The 22,249-nt window shown below is 39.7% G+C and overlaps 1 protein-coding gene across 35 annotated transcripts in view; it reads right to left on the bottom strand.

Annotated features, from left to right (window-relative positions):
• Nucleotides 1–22,249, bottom strand: part of GPHN (gephyrin) — a 2,535,134-nt gene that overhangs the window by 21,716 nt on the left and 2,491,169 nt on the right. For all 35 annotated transcript variants that reach the window (XM_044073932.1, XM_044073937.1, XM_044073941.1 and 32 more), the window contains 2 exons: nucleotides 12,946–13,010; nucleotides 3,091–3,194 (listed from right to left, as the gene is read on the bottom strand). In XM_044073932.1, coding sequence (XP_043929867.1) covers nucleotides 3,091–3,194; nucleotides 12,946–13,010 — 169 coding nt within the window. The remainder of the gene's footprint in view (nucleotides 1–3,090; nucleotides 3,195–12,945; nucleotides 13,011–22,249) is intronic.

Below are 22,249 nucleotides of genomic sequence, written 5' to 3'. Positions count from 1 at the left end.
TCGATAGATCCATTCAAGAAGACACAGTCCCAGACATCTGGAAATCCTTCTACATTGTTCCACTGCATAAAGATGGAAATTCTACTGACCCATCTAAATGCAGACCCATAGCCATACTTTCCCCTCTCTCAAAAATACTTGAAAAATGCATCCATACCCCGCTACTGAATTTTCTTTTCCAGGAAAACCTGTTAACTCCCATTCAACATGGTTTCAGGCCAAACCACAGTACTGCCCCTGCATGGTTATCTTTTACTCACACTGTAGCCGAGGCCAGAGACAACAACCAACTACTATTCTGCCTTTTCCTCAACCTGTACAAAGCCTTCAATACATTTTCACACTCTTTACTTCTATCCAAGATATCCAATCTCAATCTCTTTGTACCCTCACTTGGTTTGTTTGCAGGTTACCTCTCCAATAGGCAACAATCAGTCTGATGGCTCACTTCCTGCTCCTCCTTCTTACCCATCAAATTGGGAGTCCCCCAGGGCTCCATCCTTGGCCCCCTTCTGTTTAACATCTTCACTAATGACGTCTATACTGCTTGCAAATAGTTCTCCCTTATTCAATACAACGACAATTCTACACTCATTTCCATCTCCAATATCTCTCAACTCCACATACACACCCAAGACTCATTCCAGTCCATCGAAAAGTGGTTCTTTGACAACCACCTCCTCTTAACTCCTAAAAAAACAAACTTCTGCTATTCCTTCCTTGACCTGTATCACACCACAAACCAGCCTTTGTCATCACATTCCTAGACAAGGCTACCATTAAAGCAGAACCCCACACTAAGCTTTTAGGTACTATTATCAATAATGAACTAAATTTTAACTTGCATGTCCAGCAAAGTATTCAGAAACCCATCAAAAACTAGGTCTACTATACAGAAATAAGAAATTTCTTACCTTTGACACTAAACTCACCCTTGCTCAGGCAATCCTCCTTCCCTCACTTCTCTATGCTACCCCACTTCTTACTAACATCCAATCTACAATTTTATCTACGTTAGAACAAACGTACCACAAAATATCTAGATTTGCTAATAACTCACCACATAACTCTCACCACTGCCTTGTTCCCAACACACTCCAATGGCTAGAATTTCCCCAAATGCTCCAACTGTCTCAATTTCGATTCACACACACTATTCTATACAAAGCTACATTCTGATTCTCTCTCTCCTCCCTTGTAACCTATTACACTCCCAAGCATCCTCTCCATACAGCCAATGAACAACTCCTTGATATCCATAAACCTAGCAATAACACTGGAAAACAAATACACTGTAACCCAAGACTGGAATAAACTCCCCTCGTACATAAGAACCATCTCCCACCCTAAGCACTTCAAAAAAGAGCTAAATCAACTCCTCCCCCTACCTTACCCGCCACACCCCGTTTTCACCAGTTTCCTGTATTAGACTCCTCTACGTTTTCTACTCTCCATCACACTGTTTTTTTTTTTTTTTTTTTTTTTTTTTTTTAACTCCACGAGCTAGGTTACTATAACTCTTGTAAATATGATTATACTAAGCTCTACTTTAACTATCTTCTCTTTACTATAATTAAGCTCTACTTTAATATCTTGCCTTATGATATGTCCTATATTAATACTGCTCTCTCTTTTTCTCTCTCTTATCTAATACCACCATTGTTTTTTTTTTTAAAAAACAACGCAAAACTCATTTTGCAAATGTATTAACTACAGCAAGTTTTTTTTGTTATCTTTTCCTGTATTCTTATATGCTTTTGTGTATATAATACTATTTTTGTTCTGTACTTTTTGCTCTTAACTTTTCTCCTCGGGTCTCCACTGCAAATGGGCTACTGGCTGAGATGGACCAACTCAGTTAAATGTCAAATAAATAAATAAATGTCTCTCTCTTATCCTAATTAATCTCAACTTTTTACTGTCAGCAAAATTATAACAATGATAAAATAAAGTAATTAATTTGCAACCAACCAGCAATATAGATCACGTCAATACCTCTTTCTTAAACAACTAAATGGGGTCAAACTAAATTTCTCTGTATTGTACTCACAATTAATTACAACCTTCAAACTACTGAACACATCTGATAATTTCCCATCTTCTCAGTCCATCATTCAACCTGATACTATTAAGAAACCTCTACACTCCACTAACAAATGATTACTCTTCATAAGTCCGTGTGTTTACACTGCATTGCTAATAACCCGAATACCAGACAACACAACCTGAAAGACTTTAAATGGCACCTGAAGCAACACCTGATAGGTAAATGGCTGTGCACCTGCACCACCCCTGGATAAACCGGTACTGATATTGCTATATGAATTTGTGCCATAACATTCTGTTGCAGAAAACCTAATGTACTATTATCACAACTACACCCGCCTCTGTCATCTCATCTCCTCTATCTTCCTTATGCCTCCTTACCCTCCTTCATTTCTCTGGGCTACTCTAACTCTTTATCTTATCTTGTGACCTAGTTAACCTGACATACTGATGATATCACCATGCATATACCTCCCTGCATTAAAAAAAAAGTCATTCATATACAGCCCATGCAACTGTTACTTTTAATTAAAAGTGTATGTATATGATGGAACTGATGTCAGTGATGTCTGAATAACAGAACTGTTGATCATGAATGAAAGCGACTGTAAATGAAGCAATGTAAATTATGTCCATGGTGTTTATATAATGGATCATTTTTTCCTGTACCGCCTCTGAAAAAGGACACTATTAATTTGGACCTTTTCAGTAAACAAGTACCAATAAATAAATAAATGAAGAAATACGGATGTGCTAAATGAAGTTCTCCTGTACTTTATTTTAATTTAAAACAAAAGACTGTATGAATTTCTGCATGTAATGAAAGTTAATAAAAATGAGTAAAAATAGAACAAAAAAATAAATATGTATTAAAGAAACACTTACATAGTAAAAGCATAAAATATAACTGCCTGAACATATATATCAGAGTGTATACATATACACACACATACACACATACACACACACACACACACACACACACACACACACACACACACACACACACACACACACACCTGTGCATACAGGAAATGTACTTACCCTTGCTTTAATAATTGTCGGCCTTGGGTCAAGGATTCCCTGCATTTTTCTCAAGGCAGGAACAACGAAAAGATTACAGGTGACGACTGCTGACACAGGATTGCCTGCAAGAAATATCAGAGACAGTAGTATGCAGAGAATAGGATAACATTAAATATATGCTTTATTAGTCGTGACAATTACAGATACTTTCTTACCATACCAGTTGATGTACAATAGTATTCTCCTTCATTTGTTCTATGACTGAGTTCACTCTCTCCACTGACCATAATTCAGCATTTTTCTCTGGAACTCATATTCTCAGAATACATGTGCTTGGTACTGGCACACAACAGGATGTCGGCAGCTGATACAAACACACCTAGCCCCTTCGATTACCAGTTTGACCACAGCCAACAATGAGAATATCATGGCTTACAAGGACACAACTGGGGAATTTACTTAAAGGGATCTCTGTCTCCCTCTTCTTTCCCCACTTTCATCTAATTTTTTGTAAAATTTAACTTATTAATAATTTTATTTTCTATACTAAACACCATTTTTTTCTTTAAAACTTACTACAGTAGGTCATGTGATTGGGAAATCTATGAATAACAGAAATTCACATCTAAATGCTAACTGATTTGAGATAGGAATGGAAAATGTTACTTTTCATCAAATTTTGCTAAGGATAAAATCATATCTGGGGGGATCTGTCAAACAATGCTCTGTCATGTGTTTGTTTTAGTTGTTATTGACTGTTCTGCATAGAAATATTAAATAAAAAATATTACAATATAAAAGACATAATAATATGACATCTACACTGCTAGTTAGAAATAGAGGTGTACACTTGCACAACATACAAGAAACTCCAACAGGTAAGGCTGGATGGAATGGCTGGCCAAGCAAAGGAAGGATAGCAGGAAGGTATATGGGATCTAGAAAGGAAGGCCCTGCCATAGATTAATACCTCCGACCCATCATGATGGCTCCTATGATTGCACTGAATCTCAGGCAGTAATCACTAAGATGGAAGGTACTTGAGAACACACCAAGTACCATGGTTCAAAAGGCCGAGAGACCCAAAGCAGACCTGCCAGAGGAAGTCTGACTCTTTGATTCATACTCAAGAAAAAGATGCTTAGTAAAAATATGCACTGCTGACTAGGTGATTGTGGCACAGATGTGTGTACTGGAGACATCTTTAAAACAAGCACTGAAAGCAGTCACACTTGTAGAGGAAGGTCACTGACCTCATCATTCACAGCAGGAGGTTGGCTGCTTTAAGGCAAAAATAATGCAGCAGGCAGTCAGCTTAGAAAGAGTTTATTTGGTAACTGTGAGCTCTTCCCTCCCTGAAGTGCAGGAAAGGAGGAACTGTTAAGTTTTCCTAAGTGTATGCAATTACTTCAATTAAGTGCTGACTGAGTAGACACTACACATTCAGACAGTGAAGGGCTTTCTCTGTCCCATTTTCTAAACTAGCAAGTAAAGTGGTCCAGGATATTTATGAAACCATATTTAGGGTGAAATTCGTATTACTCCTAAAGGATACCAAATTCTTATTAAAGATTAACTATAGTTCCCTACAAGAGAATATGAAGCAGAGAGCTCCTGTGAGCAGAGGTTATTTCTATGAGGAAAACTATTTTTAAAGATAGTATATTCAAAGCTACTGAATTTGAGAGTTTGAACAAATGATTGAGCAAACCTGTCCATCTTGAAGTTCAAATCTTCTGGAAGGGAGGGCTTTTTCAAAGGTGAGCAGAGATGCACAACTCCATTAAGGAGCCGTATGTCCAGCTGCTGCAGGTTCACCATGGTCCGGTTTTCTAGAGGTTGTGATAGACATATAGCTGACCCATCTTACCTTGTCCATTTCAACATGGCGGTAAAACTGTTTCCACTTCCAGCCGGAGTCAGTGAGCAAAAGGCTTCACTGCAGACTCAGTCATTTCTGATAGATGTTTACTAGGCTAATGACCACAAGGGCCTTTCTAACCCTAGCCATGCATCCCAAGTCTCTGACAAGTTCTGATACCTTTGATACGTGTAAGCAGAGGCTTGGGAGATGAAACATTTACAAGCTAGGGCCTGGGAGATGCACTATTTACAAACTGCCTGTGTTCATTCGAGACACAGGTGCCAAACCAGAGATGAATTTCCTGTTCCCCATCCAAATGTCCAAGTTGTACTTGAATTGGGTTAGGGAGGAACTCTGCTTCACATGGATGGGGAGCCTGTTCCAGAGACAGGGTAATCTCTGGGATACATACCTGTCTCTCCAGCAGGTCCTATTTGTATCACAGGCAAGGTTTAAGTCCTTAGAATGGGTAATTCTGGTGCTGTTTGTTTTGTGGATATGCAGGAGGTCCATCAGAGTGGGGTCTGACAATGCCCTGTATATGTCAGGTATAGATCTCCCCTCAAAAGCCTGTAGGAGACAGAATACAGGGATAGAGCCTTGAGGCAGTTTGCACCGGACATTTTACTTAAGCCCTGTATTCTTTTACTGAGGAACCTCTGTGGATGTTCCAATTGTTGGCTATGCCTAGTAAGGTAAATACCAAAAGGGGTTTTGTACTCAATGATAGGTCTAATGAATGGCGAATACAGTGGGAACAATGACTTCCTTGGACTAAGATACCAAATCTTTGTTTATAAGTTGCGCAGATTAGAATGACTTCCTCACTACTGTAGACAAATAATGGTCAAAGGCTAGATTACTATCTATGTGCGTCCCCAAGTCCCTGACTACTGGTTCAACTCTAAGGGGTGTGTTGTCAATATGATAGTTACCAGGGGTGGATGACTTCCCGAAGGATACTATTATGCATTTCTTGGCATTTAGTTTTAGTCCATGGCTCTGATACCAGTTATTTGCCTGTGTCAGCCCCTCCTGGAGAATATTTGTGTCAGTGTGGGATTCAATAACAGCTCCTAATTTGGAATCATCTGCAAATTTAGTCAGCCAGAGACCACTGACACTGGCCTTGACTTCGGAGAAGTAAATGCCAAAAAGGAGCAGTCCAATGACTGATCCCCGAGGGACTCCACTTGTGATTGGCCTCTTTGTTGAGGTGGACTCCCCAATTCTAACTTCTTGGGTCCTGTCTGTGAGCCAGTTGGCTATCCAGCAGGTGACATACGAGTTTATACCTAACCTCTTGAGTTTGTCAACAATGCCCAAGTGGGGTATTGTGTCAAATGCCTTGGCCATGTCAAGGTAGGCAGTGTGAACTATTTTGCTCTCATCCATTGTTTTGGTGACCTTCTCAAACAACTCTACTAGGTTGAGTGGGCATGATCTGCCCTTAAGAAAACAAAACTGGGTTGATCACTTTTGATCATTTTCATGATAATTCTTTCCACAGCTTTACATACAAGACTCATGAGACTTATAGGTCTGTAGTTTCCAGGGTTTGTAGATGGCCCACTTTTGTGCAGAGGGATGACTATTGCTGTTCTCCATTCATGAGGCACAAAGCCTGTTTGGAGGCTACAGTTAAATTGCAATTCCAGAGGTCTTGATAGGTCATGTTTCATGCTATTTAGAAGGCATCCTGGGATGTGGTCTGGGCCCATTTATGCAGTGTTCTTGGCTTTGGAGAGAGCATTAAGCACCTGTTCCCTAGTGATAGTAGGGGGAGTTATATCTGATGGTATTTCCTGAGGGAAGGTTGAAGGGGGGAGAGGGGTAAAGTTGGAGCTAAATTTATCAGCCAGTAGGTTTGCTATATGTTCTGGCTCAGTATTGGTGGCTCCATTTACAACTAGCTTTGCACACAACTGTGTATTGCCTTTGAGGTTGCTGACATAGCTACAGAATGCCTTGTGGTTGTCCTTGGCCTGGGAGGCCAAATTCACCTCAAATTTGGCTTTGGTAGACTTTAGTTGTCCTTTGAGATGTTTGTTTAGTTTGATGAGAGTGCTTTTATCCTGCTGGGTGCTGCACCTCCTAATTTTTGCCATGATTTTCTTCCTTCTGTTATACAGCCTACAGATTTTGTGATTCCACCAGGGTGGCTTGTTTTTTTTTGAGTTATTTGTGTACTTCTTCCTCCTCGGTACAACTGCCTCTATGCAACTATTAATGCCCACTAAACCCAAAAGATTTAGTGGGCATCAGTGGGTCTACATCACCAATCAGGCACCGAGGTGGAGCTGGTCATCACTGCAATTGTGAAGACACCTCTGACCAAGGCCAGAAGATTTGACAGGCTGATGAGCTCCATGCCGCAAAAGTGGCGTGCTGTTTTATTGGGGTATTGCACATAACAGGGAGAGTAAGGTGGGTTCAGTAGATCCAGTGAACGGGAAGCGAAGTCTGTAGCAACTAATAGTCTGCTACAGGGAGGAAAAAGGAAAAGAAAAGTAACATTTACCTTTCTTTCCCACACTTTATCGTAAGGCAAAGAATTGGTGAGAATGGTGAGTGGAAAGATTTACAGGAATTTCCCAAGTCACAGTTCAGATATTGCATTCACCATTACTTCTACCATTCCCTGTTAAACAGTCAGATCTGTGGAGTGCCCCATGGAAGATCCAAACAAGACACAGTCTGTGTCTGCAACTTCAGGAAAGGGCTGAAGGAGTGGCTTAAAGAACCTGCAAGCATCTTCAGTTTCCCTGAGATAGGAAATGCTGAGAGAGTGATGCCTTTGTTTATGGCCAGGTATAAAACATACAGTGCCTCTCTGCATAAGGCTACTGCAGTGTGCTTATTTAGACACCAGAAGACAGACTGACTGACAGAATAAGGACTGGAACATACAGGCCTCTAACTCCTTAGCCTTCTAGTCCAAGAAAACTTATTAAAATGGATGCCTTTCTCCGGGGAAGAAAGTGACCTTTGAAATGTGAAGGAGCTGAGTGTCAAGATTTTCAGAAGATTCAGCTGCAGGAATTGGAGAGAACACACCAAGGGGCTAATGGAGCGGACACACACACACTGAAGTGATTAGGATGAGGGGTCTGACACTACAAGTAGGTTTGTGAGAATGCAGTTGCATTGCTCTGCACCTTACTGTACATTTTTACACCTTAATCCTTGTGTGGCCAGAGCACCCTGATGAGCATTGCACATAGCAAGCCAGAAGGATGCAGTATAGTCTGATGATGGACCCTGCAGTGTATCCACATCCAGGCTGTCAATGCCCTGACTTTCAGGACCCTCTCTGAGTGAAGGAACAACTGACACTGGAATCTCACCAACTATGCATCTGCGAAGGCAATCTACTCAGAAGGGATCATACAGGACTTCTTCAAGTATAAGGCCACTTTCAGGGACTGCAACAACAGGAATGTCCACTACAAGGAAGTCTCATGAAGGGACTGCCAAAACCAATCATCCACGAAGGAAAATGCATGCAGATTCCCTTTTTGTAATGATGAAGTCACCACAGCCAACACCTTGGTAAACATGGAGGTCAGTGAGGAAAGCCCAGATGGTAACACACTGCACAGAAAATGAGGACTATCATATTAATTGGCATCAACCAGGTACCGTGTGTCAACAGAAGCATGACTCCCTAGACAGTCATCTGAATGGACATAAGATATGTTGACTAGCACGCAAGTTGGAAGAGAAACTATCATCAACTTCAGCAAGAGGAGATGAGAGTTGAATCCCACTTGTTTCAAATATGAGACAGACTCTACAGTGCCTTTCAGGGGTACAGTACGGCCTGACAAAGAGCTCTGCTTTGGTGTCTTTGTTTGTTAGCTAAATTCTTTTAGAAGGGACTCTAGCAGTTCTAAGACGTGGATGAGCATGACACATGTTCAGAACTAACATGTTTTTGGTGAGAGGCTTCTAAGCTGGAGTGAACTTTAAGAACCACCTCTTCCCCCATTGGTGGTTCCAGAAGACCGTCATGCAAGCAGGATTGTCTTCTTTAGTGCATTTGGGTGGCAAGATCATGTAATGTATGACAACCTTCCCCTGGTGAGGTGAGGGCTGCTTTGTCTCCTGGGGTCAGCTAGAACTACAAGGGAAAGAAGAGGAGGGTATACCTGGTGTCTCACAAAGACCCTCCAGGGTGCTGAGGCTCTGCTTTCTCTTTAACAGTTCACACAACATCTTGACAGATCTGACCAAAAGGCGCTTTGTTCTTGAGTTGGGTGCCCAGAATATTATTTTAGAGCTCCTCACTGAGGAAGGACAAACGCAGCCACAACATCCAACATAGGCATATATAGCCATGAAGTCCTGACCACTGTGTCAGCACAATCTCAATTATAGCAGAATTACAGCAGACCACATGGTAGTCTAATGTGGAAATTACAAGCAGAGTCTGTACCAAGTTCTCTCTGATCCCAGCTTCAGAAAGAAAGCAAACTTCTCTAAGTCCTGACTGATCGGGTAGGATTGGAATTCAGACAGGTGAGATTAACTTGGCTCCTTAATGTAATTCTAAGAACAACTGTAATGGCATGTCCTGGAATTACAAAAACAGCAAATCTACAGAAGAACAGGCAATGATGACAACAGTTGTTGTCCATTAAAATTAACTCTGAAGATGCAATTCCTCAGAGAATAGGGAAATACACAGACTGTGATATTGGACTTTATCTAATTATGTCCCCATTGTTTGCAAGTTCAATCTTACTGTTCTGAGGCTTGTAATTTTGTATCTCAGAATTTAGAGTTGTTACTGATGAAATTACTGAGGGTCCTTAGCCATTTGGACAGAAGAGTATAATGCATTATTACATCTGTCCAGAGCATTAGACTCTCTATCTGGTGTAAAGGTAGGAAAATGTTGTGGTCCCTAAACTTTAGAGATCACACAAGACTTAGCTTATGGATGCCAGGTAAGCTACTTTTTCCATTCAACAAGGGGCTGTAAAGGGTATTTACCCTGAATGGTGGCACAACTGTAAGTATGGGTAATCACATGCTGCAACAATGGCATGCTTGATCACTTGTTCAACTGGAGGATGACCTAGGACTCCTCCTTCCCAAGCTATTTTTGTGTGGAAGAAATGCTACAGACCAATCTCTGGGGAATCCTAAGAGTCTCAAAGTCTAGCCAAAGAAGCAGTCATCTGTAAGAGAACCGTAGGGTTGAGAGGACACATTGTCCATGCAGTGGTCTCCTCGTCCTTAGATTAGACACAAGACCTTGAGTAGAAAGTAGTTGCTGTCCCGTCCAGCTCCAGGAGTGAGTTTGCAAATGGTCTTACTCAAGCATGCTGTAGACACATACTTGGTTTCATATGACAAGGAACCAGTTTCTTAGAGTATACCTGCCAAAGTCAGTATGTGGATATGACAGGCCTGCACTTCAACTGGTGCTGGCATGAAGCGGTATTACTTAAGGATGGAGGATCTGTACATACAACTCAAGTTTCCACCAGGGATGAACACTCCCTTGATACCTAGAGCGTGAGCTGCTACCCCGGCACAGGACAGTCTGACAGCACCCCTGCATCCTTAAACTGGGCCAAAAGATTTGCCGTGTCAGGGTAAGACCCCTAGCAGAGCAACCTTGGTCCTGAGTGTCCCGACCCATGACTGAGTTGTTCTACAGACTACTTTGCAAGATTGTGCAAGTCAGCCTTGAGCTTCAGCCCATCAGCCAAAGCACAGGGCAGTGCCTACACCCCAGAATGCACCATTTAGGGTGGGGCCCAGAAGTGCATCTACTATAGGTTTCTCATCATCTGTGGAAACAAGGGCCTGGTATGGGCTTCACAGCCCTGACTTACTGATGATGAGCTCAGCAGGTGCAGGACACAGAAGGCTATTTTTGCAATTGGCTTATATCGAAATAGGATATACTGTAGCCTACATGGGAAGCTATAGCTTTGTTAAGAATGTTTTGACCAAGACTTGCATCAGCATAAAAGACCCACCTGCAAATCCTAACATTAGGAATTTTAAACAGCTACCTTCCTCTAACAAAGTAACCATACATTCCTCCTCTGAGATCTTTGATATATATGGCTGACCCACTGACACGACAGCACTGCTGTGGGTCTTGCCTAGCAATTCGATGGACACAAGAGCACTCTGCATGAGCACTGCACATCGCTGTCTGCATCCACATATACAGTAACAGTCAGCGAGATTTGATCTCATGTCCTTAAATCAGACTTTTTTGCTGCTAGTAGTCTAATGTTTCGCTGAATAGAGAGACTGCTGTGAACCACCTTGAATCACCAGATTTGTAACAAAACAATTTCAGAACTCTTCATGCTGTTCTAAAATGAATGGTTCCTACTTTATGTGTAGTTTGTTTTCCATCGGTCATGTTGCTAACCTTTTATGTGCCTCTCAGTCTTTTTTGTGGCCTCAGAAAATTTCAGTGACCAAAGGCTCCATTAAGACAGTTCCCAACAGTTTGACGGTGTGTTCACAGGCATCCCTGAAACTGAATGCCACTGTTGAACAGGTGTTAGGAAACAGTTTTCTTAATTATACTGGCCTCCACTGACCAACTGTTGGAATAATTTCTAATAGTCAGTATCACTGGTTATTTTCTTTCACAGTTTTTATTACATTCCACTTCAAAAGTACATATCTGAGGTATTACTCAGTTAAATTAACTCTGGATTCCAAGCTATGCACCAGTAAAACTAGGAACATAGTGCCACCCTCAAGATTTGGCTGAACAGACACTGGTAAGGGTAAAGCCCCCACAATGCAAGTCAGTATTCCCATTTTTTAATAAAAACTCAGTAGTTCTCCCAGAGTCCTTAACATTAACAAAACCTCCTGCTGTCAGGGCTGAGTGAAGAAAGCTGAGTACAAAGGTCAAAAGAATCAGTGTGGAGGCTGAACAATAATAATAATAATAATAATAATAATAATAATAACAATAATAATATGAATTCTCAGCCATGGCTACTCACTAACCTTCTCTCACAAGTCACAGTTTTGTGAGGATGTAGCCAATGTGGCCTCCATCACCACTATGGCACCAGTCACTCTGTATCTGGGTGCCCTTCACATTTCAGCACACTGGGAGCAGATGTTGCCCCCCCCCCCCCCGTATTTAACTTTAAATGCAGCAAATTCTGCCAAGGTTTAAAAAACATACTGTATCTGGAGTCTGTGCACTATGTTCCATTTAAAACAGTACGCACACGCCCTTTCTAAATACACAGAGTAATAAAAATGTTTCTGCCAATTTATCTCTCTCCAGATATTTTTAACACGCTCTAGCCTACTGGTACAGAGACCATTCATCTATCTGTGCTGCTGATAACCTGGTGTTAGGAATGGATCTGATACACCATCGGCTGGTTAAAGGGATGAAGTGGCCACCACTCAGCTTTACTAACCCATGGGGAGAGTTATGGGATTTATTACTGTTTGCATGAGCTCCGGTTACAATCAAGGACTTTGCAGGTGCAATCTGTAAAGGAGCATGAGTGCAGGATACCCTGTGTATGATGTATAGGTGAACATGCCATTTGAGGGGACATCACTGAATAAACAGTCATGTGTGTCAGATCCTATTCAGCCACAGTGCAGAATGATCATGCCTACTGCCATCTCCATACCTCCACATGTGAGCCCTTAATCCCTGGATTTAGCTACTGAGAAGTTATAAGCAGCTGTACTCTGAGAAGCTGGGAAGCCCACCTAGTGAAGGTTTATGTCTGGTATGGAATGGAGGTTGGTAGTGATTGCACTGGAGAATGAGTGTATAAAGTTATTATGCAAATGCCCCAATACTTTAATATCAGTTTCAGGCATGTTTCTCCACCCTGTTAAAGAATATGATTTTGTACAACTTTTTATTAAGGCACTGCCTTATACCCATTCTATGATATGAACAGTTGCATTTAAAATGCTTCTCTTCATGTAAATACTCATAGCAGCAAAGCTGCAGACAACAGAAAAAGAACATTTTAGGTTACCTGGGAGTGCAAAGATTAATTTTCTGACACCATCTATATCCAAAGTTGCAAACGTTGTTGGGAGACTAAGAAAAACAGAAGGAAAAAAGCGTTATTAATCCAAACTACTGCTGTTAAACTGTATACACCTAGTTTGAGTTAACTCAGATTTTGAGCTAAGAAAAATCTAGAGAGCATGAAGTGTCTTCCATGTATGCAAGGCTACTGCTCAAGAAAATAATACTGCCTGTTCAAAGTTACTTAGAATTCCAGCTGAGTACTAAAAGCAACTTATCACTGCAGGTGTCCTGCGTTTCCTTCTCAAAGTGTCCCTTAAGCTACTATTACAATTACAGTTTCTCTAGTTACAGTTCTGTGGTGCTGACAGACCTTTCCTGAAGTGAAGTACACATCTGGCTGATCAATTCTCTGGTCTTACAACCCACACATGCATATGATTAAAGAAGAAAAAGAGTGTAAATATAGCTGGGTCCATTCAATTAATATGCATTTAAAATTCAGTTTTTATGTAAGTCAGGTTTCATGATGATTTGCCACTGAAAATCACATATCTAAGAATATTACTTGTAAAGCTGGCATTTTACTGAAACTGGTATGCTGTCTTCATAAGGCAGCATTATGACTAAACCTCCCTTGAGGGGGCTGCTCCCCCCACCTATGGTACTTAAAAAGAGTTTTAGTAAGGAGTTCTACAAAAAACATTCTTGTATAATACTTCAGATTGCTGATTTTCTAGTATGCAACTCTGGGAAATACTACCTAGGCAAAATGACTCAGGTTTTGTTTGGAAATAAGTAAATGATTTGCATGCTGTGACCAGCAATCGGCTTAGCCCGATTGGTGAGCTATAGCTATGGATGGAAATGCCATTGTTTTTAGCTCTCTTCTTAATTCAGTGATATATTACGCATGGTAAAAAAACATCAGGCATTTTCTCTGGATAGAAAGAATATAGCAAGGTGATGGAAATATACTGGGCCTCGAAGGTAGTCTGTGCTATAAATTCAACATTTGGTTAGCTCCTTATGTTGATACGGGTTGCTGGATATTTAAATGGTCACAATCAGAAAGCAGATCTGATTCATTGCATATAAGAGTATAGCTGTATAAATTTGTGCGTGTGAGTGTGTGTGTATACACACATGTAGTTAATAGTCTTTGTTTACGTGAGCAGTTCATAGGTATCCGAGTCATTGTTTATATCTTTTAACATCCTGTGTCTTTGTTACTGTAGCTTACTCTGTATTATTTACATTTACATAATTAATTCATTTTCTCTTGTACTTTTAAAATAACACTTTATGTATAACAACTTCCAATTTTGTCAGTTAGACAGAGAAAGTGTAAGACGAACATTTGGAAGTACCACAGTAAAGTTACTGTTACTTGATATTAAGTTATTCACTGTCTTGCGTATTGAATATTACAGTTTTGAGGTGCTGCTTTTTGGAACATGCTGAAATATTTGTTTGGCTCTTGCTGTGGACTATTTCTACATTTTTAAGCAAGTCCCAGTCTGTATAACACTGAAAAGTATTTTATATATGCAAACTTGCTGCTTAGTACCTAATGTTTATTTGCTGCACTGCAGACCTACTATAACTCTCAACTTGTTTTCTTAACTGTTTAATTTGGGGACAAAGTTAAGATTGGGGACGCTTTCTAAGTAAGTGGTATTGGCTTAGAGAACGTTTCCAGAATAAGAGGGCATGAATTAATATACATTTTATGATGCAACTTAATAAGTAACATTTTGAGGTATGCTACACTCTTGTCCCTCATGGACAGGGGTAGCTGGTGTTAGTGACAGACCCGCTCTGTTCATAAATTTATTCTGCGAACTACCCAAAAAAGGACAACTATGAATGCTTGGGATTAACAGGGCTAAGCTGGTAAAGGCTCTAGGGCAGCTAGCCTAGTAACCTCAGATGTACCTATGAAGCAATGTAATTTCTTAAACAGCAATTCAGTGATGCATAATCCCAATAAGTTTCTAAATTATTAGTAAAATACTTTGATACAAAAACAGCTTAAGTTGGAAGGAGATGAAAGTGTTCCTTTTGGTTAAAAGTTTTAGGTTTGCATTTATTCACTAATGTTCTGTATTGCTGAAAAGTGCTTAGATGTTTGCTGAACCAATGACCCTTCTATGCATTGTAACACACTGAGCTATATAAGTGGTAGGATTTCTTTTCAAGAACATGGATGTCTGGAATGATTTATGCAAATTTTTTCACAGGTGCTCATTTGCTAATGATGATCTGGACAACGTTCTTGAGTGCCAAGTCTAAGACTACAATATTACAGACACGAGACTGTTTACTTTTTGTAGATGACAGTACGTTGTTGGACAACAGTTTTTCATAATATAGACTCCTGCATATTTTTCTACATTTAGAAGTGAAAAGATTCCCATATGGTGTTATTGTGGTTTAGTGGTCACTAAAACAATCACAGCTGACACACCTACACAGTTTGCATTTTGTGCTGTTGTTGGGAGGATCTAATGCATATTTTTTGAAGTTTCTTTGTTTATATAAATGGTTTAGAATATTATTTGAGCCAAACCATATTCATGGAGACGTGAATATGGATCAGGGTTTGTTACCTTAATTGCTATTAGGTTCACCTATTACAGTGATAACAAATCTTAAAATGCACTAAACATATGGAGAATTAACTGAGTGGAATATCAAGTCAAATAAGCTTAAGGCTTTCATTTGGCCCTACAGGTATTGATATAAGAGTATTAAGATATCCAGTTAAGACCCACTGAAGTGGCATCCCATTTCACTGAAAATGCATAAGCATACCCAGATATTGTGTAGCCTCAAAACAGTTTATATTAAGAAAGGAGAAGCAGGGGCAAACCCCCCTGTTGAGTAGAATGAGGAGTGATGCCCTCATCTGCTCAGAGCTTTAATTTTGCAGTTTCATCTATTCAAATTCTGCTGAAATGGGACTTCAACAGGTCTGCCTAAATTTCTTTTACAACAATTCTGTCTATGAAGTTGGTGGAATGGACTGTTTACTTCTTTTTTGCAAAGTATATCTACACTATTGTCTCCTTTGTATGAATGTTCGTTTCTGTAGACAGTGCAGCCAGTTGCAGCAATGTTGATATGACCCATATGGGGTTTTTAGATTGGCTTCAGTTACAGTAAAAAAATACCTGGGTTATGAGCACTCAAGAAGCCATGGAAGGAGGAGGAGTTAAGGGCATGGCCTACTCACCTTTCCCAGAAAAGTTATATGCAGTCAGGGCCTGGTGTTATCCACTGTGTGCATGTAGGGACTTTGACTTAAAGCAACAAAAAATTCTCAAACCACTGTTGATGGCTACCTGAATGATGTTCTCTTCTGGTTTATCCCATTCCTGGTGATGGGGAATTAACAAGCTGATTGATGAAGATGGGGGTTGAGGAAGAATGGTATAACAGTTACGGCTATTACCTCACAAATACAAGGTACAGGGTGTGACCTCTGTTCACTGGCTGGGCTTTTAATGGTTTACAGATAGTCAAGTATTTACCTAGGAACCTATGAGCAACACAGTGGGGGCAAAGAAAGCAATCAATCAATAAATACATAAATAATAAATGCATATATGGCTTGCAGCTATCTGCTATGGCATAGAGTTGCTCTTGCCTATTTTCCCCACATATAACATATAAGCGTACAATCTTCTACCTGGATTGGAGGGCTTCATGGGGAAAAGAACCTGCAACTTGAAGCTCAGTCAGCTTTCAGAAAAGCTGATAAAGCCCAATCAGAAGTCACACAGAACAGCTGTTCACAGTTTTTCTTGTGTTTCTTAATAACACAGGAAGATACCAGGCAAGTTATCACTGACACTATAAGACGCTTAGCCCTTAAACATCAATAAGAAATAATGCCCAGCTGGTAAATATATACATATAATACATATATATATATATATATACATATATATATATATATATATATATATATGGGATATTAGGATATATGGGGTATGAGTTAACTCATTACATCTGAGTGATGCCTCCAGGTGCATCTGCAGTTAACTCCAACTGATGCCTCTAGACATCAAATATTGCTGGTTCATATTTGCAACAATTCCAAAACCATGCTATGTACAAGGTTTTAAAAGATTTCATCTTAAAGCTTACACAATGGCAAACTCAGCTGCATTAATATTTGACCTCTGTCCAGTGCAGATAAATAGATATTAACACATGTTTTTATGATATTAATTTATTTTGATATAATCTTTGCATTTTTCTAAATATCTCAACAATCAAGTAGCACATTAGGCTGGACAAAAAAAATCCTACTACACGACATTACAAACTAAATACCACTACAACCCCTCACAAATTTGGAAAAATGCAAACCAGCTACTAAAATCCACCCAAAAGGCTACCTCAAACCAAACACTCCTGACACTACAGTTCCCACTGAAACACAATTAAACTCCCACTTTGTGAACTCAATTCTATCCTAAGTACCACAGGACAGTTCCAACCTCACTCTACCCCCCAACACAAACAACACTAACACAAGCTTTACCCTCAAAACAGTTTCCACCACTTCAATTAAAAGCATGCTCTCCAAACTAAAAACCTCATCAACAGCAGCCAACCTACTCCCCAGCTATTTCCTGAAACTCACAGCAGATGATATTGCTACCCAATCTCTGCTCCCATAAACAGATCAGTTGTTGAAAACTATGTGCCCAAAACTCTGGAAAATTTCCTATGTTACATCCATACATAAGGGCGGGACCTCCACTGAACTTAATAACTACATACCCATTGCTATACTCTCCCCCCCTGGCCAAAATCCTAGAAAAATGCATCCATACCCAGGTGCTAAAATATCTCCTAGACAGCAACATCCTGTCACCTACTCAACATGGTTTCAGACCTGCCCATAGTACCACTACAGCCCTCCTCTGCTTCACAGACACAGTAAATAGTCTCAAAAACGAAGGCCTGCAGGTGTCAACTCTTTTTTTGGATATGTTCAAAGCATTTGGCACAGTCTCGCACCAAATCCTGCTAAACAAATTAAACCAATATCACCTATCAAATTCCACTCTAACCTGGTTCCAAAGCTACTTAACTGACAGGTACCAAGCAGTGAAATGGGACAATTCTCTCTCTCCTCAGCTGCCCATAACTATAGGAGTCCCACAGGGTTCTGTCTTAGGACCACTACTATTCACAATCTTCACAAATGACCTCCAAACCTCCACACAGCATGCATCTATCATTCAGTATGCAGATGATACTACCTTAATCTGTGCTGCACAAAATATTCCCACCTCCTGCAAACAACTTAACTAGCATTCTCTGATGTTGAAAACTACCTTACCAAAGCCCATCTTATCCTCAATCCAAAGAAAACTCAGCTTATGATTATAAACAGTTCTAACAAAAACACTGAGAACAGTCAATTCACTATCTTCTCCACAAATGCTACTCCAATCGCTCCAGTGGCTCAAGATAAGCTATTGGGAATAACCATAGACTCCCACCTAAAATTTGATGGTCATCTTAACTTAACTGTTAAAAAGTACAAGCCAAACTGGGATCACTCTAACGTATCAAACCATTTCTTACCAACAACACAAGATCAGCCATTGCTCGCTCCCAACTTCTATCCACCCTACTCTATGCATCTCCCATTCTGACTATTCTCAACAAAACTGAACTAAGCAAAATGGAAGCCTGTATTGAACTGCCCAACCTCCTAACCTACAATAAGCTCTGCCTCTGTCTTTCTATCTATTACCTCCCCAATAAGTGTCCTGCCCTTCAAAAACCTACAACAACATCACTCAGCCAAAAGGCCTCTTAGATCATCAAGCAAACTACTACTAGAAGTCACCAACAGCTACAATACCTTTGGAGACACACTATATAGTAGTTCAGTGGCTAAACTCTATCCCCACTAGCATACAAAACACATTGTCCAAAGCCTTCTTTAAAAACCGTATTAGGCAATATATCAAGCAAAGTTGGCAGTGCCATGATTGCTCCCCAGGCTAGTGAAAGCGGATAAGGTACACATACTAAACCTAGAGTACTTGATAATAGCTTTCACTCATACTCACAGACACTGGCTAATGTACAATGTATGTACTGTACCTGTGTACTATATATGTATTCTACCTATGTTCCAAATTTCAGCTGTACACCACAAATCTATTAATTACCTTTATTTTTAAATTAATATTTTCTTGTTTGTTCTCTCCACTGATGTGCTGCATACCACTTTAAAAACATGTCTATTGTAATTTGTATGTATACTGATCATATCTAAATGTATCTGTAATTTTTCTTTGTGGAGCTTTTCTCCCCAGGCCTCTGCTGAAAAAGGGCCTTTTCGACTCAGTCAGACACCCCCGGTTAACAAATGTAAAATAAAAAAAAAATAAATAAATAAAATGTGAAAGCTGTCTGGTAGAGAAATAAAATGCTGCTGACAGTAAGTATGTAACTTGAATGGTTGCTGAGATATTGCAAGTTGTCAACAAAATATTACAAATGTAATGGTTACTTTGTTTACTGTGACTTATAAAATTCTGTTTAAGACCCAGAACCTAAAGAATACTACCACTATAAAATAGTTTGTGCTGAAGAGTTTGCCATTTATACTTCTTTCATAACCCCAATGGTTCCAGAGATATGAACATTTGTTTGAAATGTGAGGGTAGTTTGATTCTGTCAAAAGGCTTAGGCTCCACCCACTGGAAGTTACAGTGCAAACATCCTGAGCTCCACTGGAGTGAATGAGTTAAGACGAACACCCTTAACAAAATCACAGCGATACTAGTGCTAATGCATGCCTCCTTTTAGTAAGAGGATTACAGAGGTAATATCTGGGATGAATCTGTGGCTAGCCATACACTGGTCTGTCTGATTTGAAGGGGGGGGGGGCATACCTTTGCTCTGCTTTATATACAACAGAAGGTGCTACAGACATGGAAAGAAATGGGATGTGAACCTGTCTTTCCAGTGAGCTTTGTTAATTAATGGATGTAAATCAAGGTCTTCTGTACCAGTGATGGATCTGCTGCGGGTCCTGACAAATGTACAGGAATTCAAATAAAGCCAAGTCCTTCTTCAAGGCACATTAGGCAAAAAACAGAAGACAGTGAAGGAGCCACTATACTAATGAACATAAGGAGAGTTAAGCTAATCTTTCAAGGGAGGTGACAGTTTCAAGCTCCTTGTTCTTCCTAGAAATTTCTGTGGCCTTTGAAATCGTGCAACAGGCTTTGTTTAGTACATGCCGAATAGGGCATTATATTCAATAACTGGTATTCTAAGCAAGAAGTACAATGGGTTAATGACATCTTTACAGGTGGAGAAAAGTCCCTTGGATATCAGTTAGGCCAAACGGAAGGACTTCCTAACTATGGAGATAATGTGGTGGAATGAGAGTGAGTTATCCACGCACAAGTGTCTCTTAGGGCAGCATTCCTTTGTAGAGGAGTATCTTTCATATGATTGGAAATGATATGGCTTGCTTGCTGAACCCTGTCATACTACACTTTTTTAACACTTGGTCATATGTATCTAAAATGGAATTCCAAATCTGACGAAGAGAGCCTACCACAGCTCTAATCAAGTCAATATTAAGCTTTCCAAGGGAAATACAATCATAAGGAGTCTAAGTGAAATTAGCTACAGGCTTTCTTGGTAGTTCAGATCTTTTAAGCCCATAATCTCTAGTTACAAACTTCAGGGGTCTTCCCAATTGCTTGGTATTGTAGGAAAGCTACATCCAAAAAGGGGCATTGTATTGTATGATTAGTCTAATCACAGTGGAGTATAAGGAGGTGAGGATTTGTATGTGGAAAACATACCTTTTAGTATGAAGTATGCAAGGAAAAAAGGATTTCTTAATGACTGTTGTAACATGATGGTCAAATGTAAGGAAGCTGTCCACTCAAGTATCTAGGTCTCTCAAGATCTTTGCATTTTGAGGTGGTATTTGATGTATAAGCTGGGACTAGGGATGCTTCCCAAATGCTACAATGTTGCACATTTTGGCACTGAGTTTGAGCCCATTTTTAGTATACCAACTATTGCTCTTGTAGGAGTCCCTGTATGTCAGAAGGGGATTTGATGACTCCCAGCTTACAATTATCTACAAATTGTGTTAATTAGATATCCTCATTTGATAAGTGGAGATCTAAGAAGTGCATACTGAATAGCAGAGGTCCCAGCACCGTCCCCTGAGGAAGTATGTAGGAATGAATTAAGAAGTGATAACTATTCAAAAGAGGATCTGTAATGTAATAAAAGATGTTTAGAAGAGAAATGATTAGAACACAAAATGCTGTCCCTCATAGATTCCATGATCATCTAATGTAAATTCTGATCTTCTGTAGGTATCCCATAATCATTTTTTTCATAGATTTATACGTATCCAGGAAGATTTAAATTACCCCCATGACTACATTCAATGACAGCAAATAAAATGAAGTTCATTGCTCCAAGTACAGAAGATAATCTGTGTCTGATTCACTGATATTTATTTATTAAGACACAATACACCTGAATTATCATAATGTTTCCCAAATTATTTAAGTATGCTGAAAGTCATTTACATTTTAACTTCTGACTGTTATTTAAAAATTGGTGATGGACCACTGGTAATTGCAATGTACAATCTGTTCATAGGAATGCATTTTAAATGGAAGTGGTTTACATCTGTTACATACATTCCACAATGCAGTAATGCTACAAATATGGTTTATAAAAGTGGTGCCCATTATACCCAAAAACTGCTAAACATGGCCAATCAAAGAAAATATAAAATCAAACTCTGGGTAAACTATGGGGTAAGGTCTCTACAATCCTCTTCCTTTAACTATCCCAGCTTCATGGTAAGCTATAAATGCAGAGTGATCAAAACCATATGACCGACTGGGTCTGTTTATGTATATTTCACTCAAAAAAGCATTACTGTTTCAAACAGAAACCTTCTGGAATGACCACCAATGGTTATGGAATAGAACTGGACAGTGATGAAGAGGCAGTAGTACTAGGAATAATCCAAGGGAATACTGCCTGACTGCATAGATGAAGTAAGAGGATCCGGATTGTTTTCAGAAGGTCTTCTGTGTACAACTGTGACAGGGAACTCTTTCATGGCATGCCATAAAAAATAAACTTGATTCCAATGAAAACAAGAATATTGTCCCCCTAACACTGGGACAGTGCTACTAGTAGTAACAGAGGTCTCTTCAGGTGGCGAGAGAGAAATTTACAGTTTTACATAACAAAAATTCCATTTGGTTGTGAAT

Source organism: Protopterus annectens, chromosome 6.part0 (genome assembly GCF_019279795.1).
Source record: "Protopterus annectens isolate FY-2018-M chromosome 6.part0, PAN1.0, whole genome shotgun sequence".
Taxonomy (NCBI): Eukaryota; Metazoa; Chordata; order Ceratodontiformes; family Protopteridae; genus Protopterus; species Protopterus annectens.
The sequence above is the reverse complement of the archived record's forward strand: the minus strand, read 5'-3'. Positions and strand labels throughout refer to the sequence as shown.